The sequence below is a fragment of the Pygoscelis adeliae genome, unplaced genomic scaffold, assembly GCF_000699105.1.
Source record: "Pygoscelis adeliae isolate BGI_AS28 unplaced genomic scaffold, ASM69910v1 Scaffold46, whole genome shotgun sequence".
Classification (NCBI taxonomy): domain Eukaryota; kingdom Metazoa; phylum Chordata; class Aves; order Sphenisciformes; family Spheniscidae; genus Pygoscelis; species Pygoscelis adeliae.
Window position 1 is genome coordinate 155,730 of NW_008824931.1, and position 12,195 is coordinate 167,924.

At 40.2% G+C, this 12,195-nt stretch overlaps 2 protein-coding genes across 2 annotated transcripts in view; one reads left to right on the forward strand and one right to left on the reverse strand.

The window, feature by feature from the left end:
• PPP3R1 (protein phosphatase 3, regulatory subunit B, alpha) overlaps positions 1-5,890 on the forward strand; it is an 18,690-nt gene extending 12,800 nt beyond the window's left edge. The window contains exons 4-6 of the mRNA XM_009325010.1: positions 166-225; positions 1,193-1,377; positions 3,715-5,890. Coding sequence (XP_009323285.1) covers positions 166-225; positions 1,193-1,377; positions 3,715-3,762 — 293 coding nt within the window. The 3' untranslated portion in view covers positions 3,763-5,890. The remainder of the gene's footprint in view (positions 1-165; positions 226-1,192; positions 1,378-3,714) is intronic.
• A 1,509-nt stretch (positions 5,891-7,399) lies between these two features.
• PNO1 (partner of NOB1 homolog (S. cerevisiae)) overlaps positions 7,400-12,195 on the reverse strand; it is a 6,014-nt gene continuing 1,218 nt past the window's right edge. Inside the window, exons 2-7 of the mRNA XM_009325023.1 lie at positions 11,950-12,099; positions 10,420-10,503; positions 9,674-9,734; positions 8,792-8,909; positions 8,172-8,242; positions 7,400-7,692 (exon numbers count right to left, since the gene is read on the reverse strand). Coding sequence (XP_009323298.1) covers positions 7,625-7,692; positions 8,172-8,242; positions 8,792-8,909; positions 9,674-9,734; positions 10,420-10,503; positions 11,950-12,099 — 552 coding nt within the window. The 3' untranslated portion in view covers positions 7,400-7,624. The remainder of the gene's footprint in view (positions 7,693-8,171; positions 8,243-8,791; positions 8,910-9,673; positions 9,735-10,419; positions 10,504-11,949; positions 12,100-12,195) is intronic.

Genomic DNA, 12,195 nt, shown 5'->3' on the forward strand with positions numbered 1-12,195 from the left:
AACATCAAAGTATGTGGACACTTAGGTGTCACAAGGTAGGCAATATTTTAAAGATTTTTAGGGTAATTTAGATTCTTCTTATGTTTCTAAAAAATTCTGAATGTTGATTTCCTTGGTTTATTAAAAAATAAACTTTTTTGTAAATGTTTTTCTTGTATTCTTTAGAATTTATAGAAGGAGTCTCCCAGTTCAGTGTCAAAGGAGATAAGGAACAGAAGTTGAGGTGTAAGTATTTTGATTGTCCTTAAAAATATTTTGATCCTCAAAAATACACTTTTGTTAGTTAACATTGAGAAATCAGGAAATCCACGTTCTTTTAAAAAGTGGGAAATCATGAGGGTAGATTGTAAAGCTTTTGCACACACTGTCATTTGTGTGAAGAATTTGCCAGCACTCTTTTCTGTGGGGAATGTTAGAGGAGGTTGCCTTCTGAGTATGTTCAGTTGTTTCCCATTTTAAAAAAAGAAAAAAAATCATTTAAGGATACTTAGTTCACAGAACTGTAACTGTGTAACAGCGTGCTTCGCTTTATGGGAGCATAAGAAGAATATTAAATGTTTTGCTACTACAGTAGAACAGCACTAGGTTCTTGTTTGAGAACGGCATCTCAGCGATACAACATGACCCAAGCTTTTGGAGCGGTGAAGGGATACGTTCAGTCATGGGTGTAGCTTTCAGTAGCTAAGACATCGTATAGGTTTAGGAAGGAAATCTGCTGTACTGAAATGTTTAAAAATAAATTCAGTCTTAATGCCAAATTGTTTGCGGCAAAGTAACCAGGTGGGATTTTGATTCATCTGTTTCCCAGTAGGTTGTAATTTTTTCTGCTTGCAAATGAGCTCCTACCTGGGTTCCTTGTGGTGGTGACGATTTTTCCAGTTCAGTGTTTATAGAGTTCTTTTACTGCTGGTGCTAAAACAATCTTGACTGACATTTCTGAAGTGAGTTTTTTTTCTTTTAAATTTGATAGTAGCACCATTCATTGTATTGTTTCTGACTTTTCATGTTTTTCAGAACGAAACTGAAAAGCTGTTAGAAATCTCACTTAAAATGCAGTATTTTTCTCAGTTTGTGCAGAGTTGTCATCACGTATTGTTAATGCAAAGCACATGAATGTATAGTGCTCTTTTCCAAGGACATTTGTTACTGAAAGTTTTACACACATATATATATTTTTTTTTTACTTCTGCAGTTGCTTTTCGCATTTACGATATGGACAAAGATGGTTATATCTCAAATGGAGAGCTCTTCCAGGTGCTGAAGATGATGGTTGGGAACAATCTCAAAGACACTCAGTTACAGCAAATTGTAGATAAAACCATAATTAATGCAGATAAGGATGGTGATGGAAGAATATCCTTTGAAGAATTCTGCGCTGTAAGTAACCTCTGAAGAAAACTTTGATAATTTGGAATTAAAAAAAAAAAAGAGGAAAAACGGTAAACAGTAGAAAGGGTAAGATTATAAAAGCAGAGTGTGTCTTCTGACCTGGCAACAGTCACCCTTTGACACAGCTTTGTTATAGATGGTATTTTTGTCTTATCGCTTCCAATAGAGCAACGTGTTTTACGACATGAGCAAGTCATAAATCGGTTCCTTCAGTATGCAGACTTTCCCATTGAATCTAGTGTGCCTGAAGAAGATTGCTTCGTTCAGAGCACAGCAACTTTTACAAAGTAATTTCTATGTCATTATGACATACTAATAAACACAAGACCAGTCCTAATTATTTTTGTATATAGACAAAATGCTAGCCTGACATGAAGATGTATATTGGATTCCAGTCTCTATGCTGATAGAAAATAGCAGCTTTAAAGATGAGTTGTGAGTGGCTTGTTGTAGGAGGCTGGCTTTCCTTGTTTTCAACAGTTAAATCTGATTAAAAAAGAAACAGCACTTGCAACTGTTTTAAATGTCTCTAGCTGCTTAATAGAATACACTGAGTGAAAAAAAAAAAAACCAAAGCATGGTGGGCAGGCATGTACAGTCTGCTGAGGCAGGGGGGGTGGGGAATGCTTCAAACCACCTGAAAGCTGTAAAACCAGATAATCTCTTTCAAAAGTGAAATCTGGTGATAATCTCTTTCAAAAAGTGTTGCTGTCAGGGGTGGTGGGTGGAGGCGAGGGGTGTGTTCCAGAGGTGAACTTTAGCTTAATCTCCCAGTCTCTAAACTAGGTGTCTGCTCCCAATCACCCTTTAGAAAGGTTTATCTTTGCAGGGTGTGGAGAGAGCCTGGGGAGATTATCACCAGCTGCAGAACACGGGGGATTTTATAAAGGCCAGGGTAGTGGGATTTGTGTCAGTTATAGGGAGAGTAACCCCTCAAGTGCTGCTCTTGAAAAAGGACAAACGGTTGAAAGGCGCATTTTAAAAACTCTTTGGGTGTTACTGAGCAGAATGCTTGACTGTAGCGCTTGAGGCTTGAAATGGTTGATTTTCACCCATGTCATAGATTTGTTTAATTAGTCGACAGCAAGTTTTAAATTCCTTCCCTCTTAAAAAAAAAAAGTAAATGACACATTGAAACTTGGAACATTTGAAAATCACAATAATAAGTGTTTACACATTAATTTTAAATGGTGTATTAATGAACATGCACCTGGGTAGCACAGTTTGACTCGGTAGGCACTCAAGCATTGCTTTTGTTTCCTACTCCTTGAATTTACGACTTCAGTGCAAACATAAATTGTTCATACTCATGATCAGTGCAAGTTCTAAAAAAGGAAAAAAATCTGCCCTCCCCCAAACTATCAAAGCAAAAAGGTTCTATTGTCTGCATTTTTTTTTTTTGGTAGAGTTTAGTTATTTTCGTGGCATCATGTGAAAATGCGTGGTCATCTGCAAAGAACTCTGAGTTGCAGCCTGCAAACACCTAGATTAGTGAAATGCCTGTTTATTTCTTGCACTGGGCTGTTGTCTTCTAGCCATCCATCGAATATGATGTTGCCCTTTCTTTTCTTTTCTTTTCTCTTTGGGCTTCTGCCAGACTTCCTGTCTTGTACTGCTATTTGATTTTCCTCTATCTTTCTTTTAATTTCTTCACTTTTTGTTGACCTCCTGACAAGACACCTTTCATTCCTGCAATCTCTTACCCTTTTGTTCTTGCATTTTACCTTCTTTGATTTTTTTTTTTTTTTTTGCCATCTATCTCCAAAACCACTTTTTCGTTTGTGGCATTTGGCCATACCATTTGGCCTTTGAATTTTGTTTCTGCATTATAAAAAGTTCCTCTGACATCACACCTTTCCTTTTCCTTTCTCTGTGCATGAATTGTACACCTTTGAACAGCGGTAATTCTTTTTTGGGTGCATGCAGTTTTGTCAGAAATCCTTCCGCCTTTCCTAAGGCCCTTTGCTTCTCCTGTAAAGATGCACAGTTTTACAGGGTGTTTTAGAAGGAAAGTTAGCGTTTCATTTAACGTGCAGAAACATAATACAAGGTCAGAATATGAGATGGGGAGGAAAGCCAAAATGGTGTAGCTAACGCTGTTTTTCAGGCCCTTGAGTGTGTAAGTTGTACTAATGTAATTACCTTGGTTCACACACAATTCATTCACGTATCACACAGTACTTGTGAAGTGTCAGTTAGTTCGGAAAGGCCAGGGAAGTCCTGTAATTACGATTGACCTGAAAGCATCTTCTGAACAAAGTTCCTTCTTTGTATCGTGCTAACTTCCAATGCTCATCTGTTTATGAACGCTTGTTTTTCTCCCAGGTTGTAGGAGGCCTAGATATCCACAAAAAGATGGTCGTAGACGTGTGACTCTGTAGGGCACCACCCAACACTTTTGCTTTCTTCTCCATCTCTGAAGATCTGCTCAAGACGTCCAGCAATGCTCTCTGTGTATTTAAATGGAAGTATTTTTCTCTGTGAAGCCACATTTTCCAACATGAGCCTCATGAAGCCAACTAAGTGTTATTGAACTTTTATTCTCTCAATAACTCAGTGTAGCACTTTAAAGTCTGAAGGACAGCAAAGATGGAAAGAGCATATCAGTGTGGTGGAGAAAGGGAAGGGGTTGGCTTTTTAATTTATTTTTCTTCATCTTTTATAACAAGAAAATATCTATCTATATATATGTGTGTGTGTATTTATATATAGATATATATGTAGCTTTCTATATGTAGTAGCTAGGTGGGCTTTAATTTAATATACTTGATTCAGAAACAAAACTAGAGTACAAAGTGCCAAGCAGAATATTAACAGTTCAATATATGGATATACATCCTTACTTTTATTTCACACAGTTTTATATATATAGTAGAAGAATGTAAAATTTTAACTGGGTGTTAGGTCAACTCTTTTCCTTTTCCTGTGACTGTTCAGATGTTTCTATATATTGACTGGCTGACAAAGCATTGCTTCTTATTAATTCACCTTAATTACATTTTTTGTAACACAGGAGACTAAGTTTATTTATACCTGTTAATATATTACCAGGGACTGTGTCTCTTTGCTAAATAACTTAGTACAGTTCTACTTAATATGAGAATATAGTTTAATGCTACTGCCAAGAACTAGCCCTCGTGTGCATATAGTAACTGCAGAATGCTTTGATGGCCGCTAGATTTCGTCACCTAGGAAGGCGGAGCAGTTACAGCTGTCCTGAAGTTAAGGTAAATCTGCTGTTCTGGATTCATTTTAGATACAGCTGCTCAAGGTGTTGGACACGTTCATGACTTTCTCTTGTGCTTAGCTTAACGAAATTAGGATTGACGTAACTGTGCAGGATTCCCATCTACTTATTTTATACAGTACTTAGATTATAAAACGTTCTTGCCATTTAAATTCTGTTGTTTCAACCATGATAGTTTCCCCTCTGCATTTAAAGAATACTACAGGTAGCATAAAAAACTGGTAATATTTTATATATATATATGTATATAGGATTCATACAGGGGGAAAATCTTGTTAACCTATGCCATAGAGGAGGAAAACTTCACACTATCTAAATTTATACCTCTTGCGGTTCTCCAGTGCTTTGCCTGGAGAATTTTTTTCTTTTCTAAATTTGTCCATATCATAATTTGTAACGGATGGTAACTTGATATATTTGTGTGATATAAAAGTAGCGAGCCATGTTTTACAACTTTATATCATCCCTTCCCTTTTCTGCAATGGTACTATTGGCTGGAAGAAAAACATTTGCTAGATTTTTTAGGACAGTACATCTTTCCTGTATAGTAGTTTTTCTATTAAAAAAATTGTTTTATAATCAGCAGTGGAAAGTGCAGGTTGTCTGAACCTACTTCAGTCGAGCACCTGTCTGCCATAGCTGTTCCTTCAACTGAGTGCTGCACATCATGGGCTCTGTCTGTGAGAGAGAAATCCAGGTGCTTGGTGTCCTTGCATGACATGAAGTTTTGCATGTAGATCAATTTGAAATGTTCCTCTTGTTTACATAATTTGCATAATTTAAAAGATAATGTTGCCAAACTTTGGTAAATGTTAATGTTCAAAACAAAATTCTCCACTACATGTAACTTTTTTCTTCCTCTGGATCAGTACGTGGCTTATAATCCCAGCCAGTGGTTGTATCTGTTCCAGTGTCAACTGCCATGTGCTCTGCTTCAAGGGGGAACTAGTCTTTTGTGAATTTTTTGTACATAAGTATTTGTTACAAACATTTTAGCAAATGCTTTCGATTTCTCTTACTTGCTTGTGCATATCTTGGCTGGCATTATAGAAATTAGTGCTAATGTTATTTCCTTAGGGGGATTGGAAGGGGAGGGATGAGGTGTTTTTGGTTTTGGTTTTTTTTTTTAGTTTGTGTGGGGAAAAATGATTTATGTTGAACGTTTAGTTTTTCCTCTGCATGCTACATCATATGTTGTGGGAACTATAAGAACCTTCATACTATATGAATACAAAATAAAATATTTGAACCTTGGCTGGGGTGCTTCAGTACTTGCCTAGACCTTTCCTGTTCAACTTAAGGCAGCTCTGCACCCTGCTCTGAAGAAAACAAAACTTGCTGTTCATAGTTTTTGTCCTCTCGCCGATTATAGAGATTGATTGAAAAACTGGGTGCAGACAGTCCCCTGAATACTTCCAGGCTTCATTTCAGTGTTTCAAGACCACTTACGTATTTTTTTTTAAAGGCACATCTGGTTCTCTTTGCTACATGTCCAAATTGGATACAATACCTTGTTTTAAATCCTACCAAATTCAGAAAGAAAGACTGTGGTAAGTGGAAGGTGGTTTAAAAAACAAAACAAACAAAAAATCCCTAACCTCAACGTAGGTGGAGAATGAAAGGCAGCTTCTTTCTCAAGGAAAGGTTGGAGGGCTCTGCTGGTGAAAACAATCCTCCCTGTAGCAGGTACGTCCTTTACAGAAGCAGCACAGCAGCAGCTTGCTGTTGCTCTGTGTTGCAGTTGTTTGGGCCTTCTCTGTGCTGCCCTCTCCCTTCCTACTGCTCTTGGTCGGTGTCGGTATGCACCTGCTTCAGGATAAAGACTAGATTTACTTTTGTGTGTCCTTGCCTCGCTCTCCCCTTACCTTTCAAGCTAATCGAGGTAAATGACATAAGCAACCAATGAACAGAAAATGTGCTAACAGGGTAGGTGCACTGTTTTACCTTGAGGTGCTCAAAATGGACACTCTCCCCTGTATAGCTCAGTGGTGAGAGTTGTACATTTAGGCAACTCGGCAAGTCTTAAATCTCCTAGCAGTTGAAGGCTTGAATGAATTTGGCTATAAAGTGCTGCATTGGAAACTCACATTGAGAGAAATGCTTACTCAATTTGCTAGTGTTTTTGGATAATCTCACTTCAGTTTTTTTCATTCACAAACCTAAACTGAATTATTTTGCAAGAGACTTGGTAACAAGTTTGGCTGGCAAGGTCAGGACAAAAGGGCCCGTGTTTAAGTCAAAGTGGGACTGTGGCTGGGCTCCCCCTGCTCTGTTGCATGCATGTAGCATTTTAAGGAGGAGTCACAGCACTTCACGGTTGGTTGTGCTCTGGTACGCTGGCAAGTACTTAACCTGGAGGCTCTTGGATTCACTAGGCTGCCCTTACAGATCATTTGTGAGAAAATAAAAAAAATCTATATAGGAGCAGATTCCAGGATAAAGTCCAAATACACTATTTACTGCTTTGTCGTCTTACCATTTTTGTGTGATACATTGTCCCATCGCTAGCAGAGACTCGTCGGGCAGCCTGCCATTGAACTTTGCATTCCAGTTGACACTTCCTTTTTCCAGGAAAATACCGATCCATGATGTGTGGTTATGAATGCTTAACTAGGCTGATTCCTTTAGGCTCAAACTCAAAGGCTTTCCCGAAGTCCTTACAGCTGTCTCTTTACTGACTTCCTGAACATCAAAGTATTAAAGAAGCATGTTTTTGTTTGAGGACAAGCTTCAGTAAAATCAGGTACTCATACTTCTGATATAGACACAACCAATTTAAAATAACTTTTAATGACTATACAGAAATATTAAGTGTGTTCAAATCAGACAGTGTGTCTGAATGAAATTAGACTGCACAAACAGTCCTGGTTTTCTTCTGGGCTTCCAAATCAAGCGGAAGACCGAGTACTTCTGTAGCTCCAGGCCTCTCGTGCATACGGAAACCCTGACTCCCAGCCCCGGTCCTTGGTGGCACAGCCATGCTGCAGCTCAGAATCTTTCAGCTGCTCTGCTGGCCACTGCCCGAATATTGCCATACACTTTTGATGGAGGACTTCCTGCAGAAGAAAGCACAAATTCAGTCGGCAAACAAGATAACGTGTGTCACAGAAACGGATGTTTTGCTCTCGCGTCTGTTATAAGTGGAGAAATAAGTCCATGGGTGAGAAGGATGGTCAAGGTTAGCCACCCTGTCTATTACAGCAAGCGCAGAGTTAAGCTGCTGCTGTTGGTGTGGGTTGCCCCGGCTGCCCCCTTTGGCTTCCTAGACAGCGCCTTCACAATAGCCGCTCAGGGAGTACTGCAGCTAAAGCAAAAAGCAGAAAATCTTCCTTCTGCACCATGGAGAGGGTTTTGGGGACTGCTTCCCCAAACCCTTCTCTTAAGGGCAACAAGATGACTCCCCAACAAGCCACCTGCTCCAAATGCAGGTGTGGACGCACCAGGGAAGGGAAGGGGATGAGACCCACAGGAAGCAGCTTCTCAGACGGCACGATCTATTTAGATGTAATGGAGAAGATTAGATAACAGGACTTACCTAAAATTAGATTGCAAATTGCTGTTCGTGCCATTTTAATGTTCTGAAAAGATCCCAGGATATGAATTTTCCTGTAAAAAGCAGTCAAAGTAGTATTAGCTAATGGATACCCACCCCCTTGTGATAACATAGTTAATAAAGCATCTAAGTCAGAGGTGAGAGATGAACATGGATTTCAGATGAGCGTACTAGTTCCTTTTCTACAGTTGTAATTAAAAAAAACCCAAACACTCAAAGTCAGACAACCTACAGCATAGAACCTGTGCTCTTCTAAATCCTTCATCAAATAATTTACAATTTGCAAATTTTAACAGTGTAGCAGCTTTAGGAGGAAAACGTTGTAGGGTTGGTGGGTTCAACTTTGATTATTCGCAAGAAGGAATTCTTACGCTATGTAGAATCACTTAATTCTAGGTGTGCTGCTGACATTGTCATTGCTCTCCAAAGGTCAAATAAATACATACTCAAAAGAGCGTTCATTAAAAATAACACTTAAATCATTTGTCTTACTACTGCTCCACAACAGTTTCAAAAAATTCAAGTTAGCTTTGTTCCTGGAAGAGGACATGGATTAATTTAGGGACTGGGCTCTGCCTAGAAGGAAGGAAGTCAGTACTTACGCGTCCGCAAGAACTATCCGTGTCCTGGTTACGTTTTCTATAGTGAATTTTGTTTTTCCGCCTTTCCCTGCTATTCTCCCTATTGCTCTTGACAGATGATCTCCTTTCAAAGGTTTGACTAAAACGAGAGCAATGCACTCAGTAAAACAGCGGCGGTGTGTATTTCTGTAATGCTTCCCTTGTTCAACTAACTGGGAACAACTCATTTTCAGTAATACAAAAGCAACTTTACTATAGGTGAAATAGATACGTATCTATATTCACCTATATAACTGGAAGCAAAAATGACATCCAGTGGTACGTGACCACAGGCATCAGGGAGAAATTCTCATACAGAACTGCAGTGGAAAGCATTCTCTTCATTACTGAGCAATAAAGATCGAGGAAAGAAAGAGAGCCAGAGTGCACGCAATTAACACCAGTAGAAATGAAACGGATCAGGTTGAGATGCTGCCTTCCTTGGAGCCTGCTCCAAGGAGTCCCAGTAATACATGAAATAACAAACGTCTCTGCTGCCTGCTTCCCACCCCTCGCTGTCACCATAGTGGGAGGAACAAAGCCCATTCCCGATTAAAAATCTAGTGGACGTATTCCCCAAAACACTCCATGTCACCTTTAAAACAACATTTACGCTGTGACAAGAAAAATCCAATCAACCTGACAAAGTGACACGCTTTTAAGGATGAAGGTTTGGGGGGTGTTGTTGGAACATCTTGCAAAACTGACAACCCTTTCCTTTATTTCGATGCATTGGCATGAAGGTCTTCCTGATCCCTGGGGAGAAGTGACACGAGTGGAGCGGGGGTGGGGGGAACAAAACAAAAAATGTATTTGCAGACGGTACACACGACTACTTGGAATACTGCAGCAGAAACTACTTACCATCTGTAACTTCAAATGATTCTAGAAAAAGATCATCTAATCTGATGAGAGCAAGAGCATCCTAAAATATTAAGAGATTTGTTATCAGCATGTGTTACTGTACCGCAACAGAGTTGCAAGCTTATACGTTTTCTTTACGCATATAAACAGATGACATCAGTAGTATTTCCCCCCTTCACATATCAAACAACAGCCAGCCAAGGTTAGATCAGGTATTTTTTCAATAGCAATATAAGCATTTATTTCTGTGTAGAGAACCCTACAAATGCGTAGACCCCCCACATTCACTGCAGATCCCCCCTATACTAGTGAAGGCAGTACAAGTCTGCGGCAACGAGCAGCCTGTACGATACTGCAACAAGTGGTTTTGTTTTCTCTAAGTGAATTTTGAGTTTTGAACAGACTGATGGTTATTGACTGGGACTAAAGCAAAACGAACGGTCTCTACATATGCAGAGCACCTCAGAGCCAGACCGAATAGAATTTCCTGCTTGCCTCTCACATACCATTAAATACTTCCTCCGTTTCATAATTTTAATTATGTGCTGTTTGAAGACTACCTTTTCATTCTGCATTAGCCTAAGAAACTAGACTTCCACTCCAGTCACAATTTCAATCAAATTTATTTCTAGAAAACCACCTAAAGATTTTTCTTTCTTTCTTTCTTACCGTAATTTGCGGAGAGGCCAAAGACTTCATGCAAGCAAATTCAAGCAATCTCACAATCGAGCTGTTGGGAGACTCACCTCTACTTGGAACCCAAGTATAAACGCTTTCACAAAATCAGCGGCCTTTGTTAGAGCACCGAGATCCTTTGTCTCTTGACAAGTCTGCAAGACAAGAAGTTACGTTTGCAAATTAAGACCACGCAAATAGGATCAGGACTTGAAAAACCTAAGGGATGAAGGCTAACCGTTAAAAAGCCACGTTTAGGTAACGCTCCTATGTGGTGTTTTACTGAAAGACCCAAGTTGTAACTTTTGTGCTTCCTTATAATGTTGACCCTCAGCCACAAGAATGCGCCAACTACCAGAGCCTGCGTTTGGAGGGGAGGGAAAAAAGAAACTGCTGAAAATCCCCACCACCAGTGACCAAGGAGAACCTTTTTCATGAAATAAAAAACCCCAAACAAAAACCGCCAAACTAAACTGCAACACAGAAGAGCAGAATAAAAGAGAAGGGCGGCAGGAGACAGCTCGGGGAAGGAAAGTTATTCTAATGACAACACGCTAAAGATGTTTCAGCAGGTGATTATAAACAGGGACAGGTTCAATAAAACATACGAGACAAGAGAAACAAGATATTTGGAACAGGAACAAATCGACCTGACACATCAGCAAGCATTGGAGCGTTTAAGTTTTATACTTCCCCCCCTGCCCCCAGCAGAGGCCACAGGATTTGCTGCCAGGGGGCATTTTTTCAGCTCGTGTTCTAAAACTGGGCCAAAGCATTCCTCTGCGACCAGCGGAAACGTTTGTGCACATCTGCGTTTACAGATGCTAACAGGGACAACTGCGAAAAGAGCAGCCTTTGAAGCTGTAAGAAAAGAAAAGCGGGAAACAATAACTACGGAAGAGATGGCACACTGAGTTACTGTATTAGCAACGTTGATGTACGTCAAAGGCATAGATAGCATGAGCTTTGGATATACAATTAAAAACAGCTAGGCTGAATATTTCCGAGAGGGAGTAAGAACGAAGAATGAGCATCTGTGGGATTTACAATTATGTATCGGTATCTGTACCCTAAGCTATTTCAGTGCAATCCATTAAAGAAAAATCACAAGCTATTAAACTACAGGCCCTTATCTTCTGCCACAAACAAAAGACATTGGAAGATTCGGTGGCCCCCTCAAAAGGCACTGCTAACTCAAAATTGTCACGTAAGTATTTAGTAGCCTTAAATATCTGCAAAACATTGCATTCCAAACGCACATCCAACACATAGACTAAGACTCTTCCTTAATTCTCGAGTACAGAGTTTTCTCCTGTATAAATCGAACCTCCCTCCCCCCGCCCCAGCTCATGCTGGCCCCCTCTGGAAGAGATTAACACTTCTGAACTTCGCTTACATTAACTACTTGTTTCTAAGCAATAACGGACAGATCGAGGCTTTTCTGGTTAGGTAAAACCACGCCGTTCCCATTTTTCCCAGCATTATGGGGGATGTAGAACGCCTCCCTAGTCCTCGATAGGCCGCGCAACGCCGCCACCTACGAGGAGAGGCGCTGCATTTCGGCTATTAGCTGGGAAAGGAGGCGAAGGAGCTCTCTTTACCTTGATCTCCACGTTTCTCGTTTTCAAATTAAACCTGATTTGAAGTTGCAAGTGCTCCACGATCGGCGTGAATATTTTCATCCAGTTCTCTTTCAGCGGAGTGTACCTGTTGGCCGGCACGGGAACCTTCCTCATTTCGCCTTTTCCGACCTAGCGGGGGGGGGGGAGAGGGTCGTGAAGGAGGCCGAGAACCGGACACCGTTCCAGGGCCCAGAGGGCCGCTCGGCCTCCCGCGGCTCCCCCGGA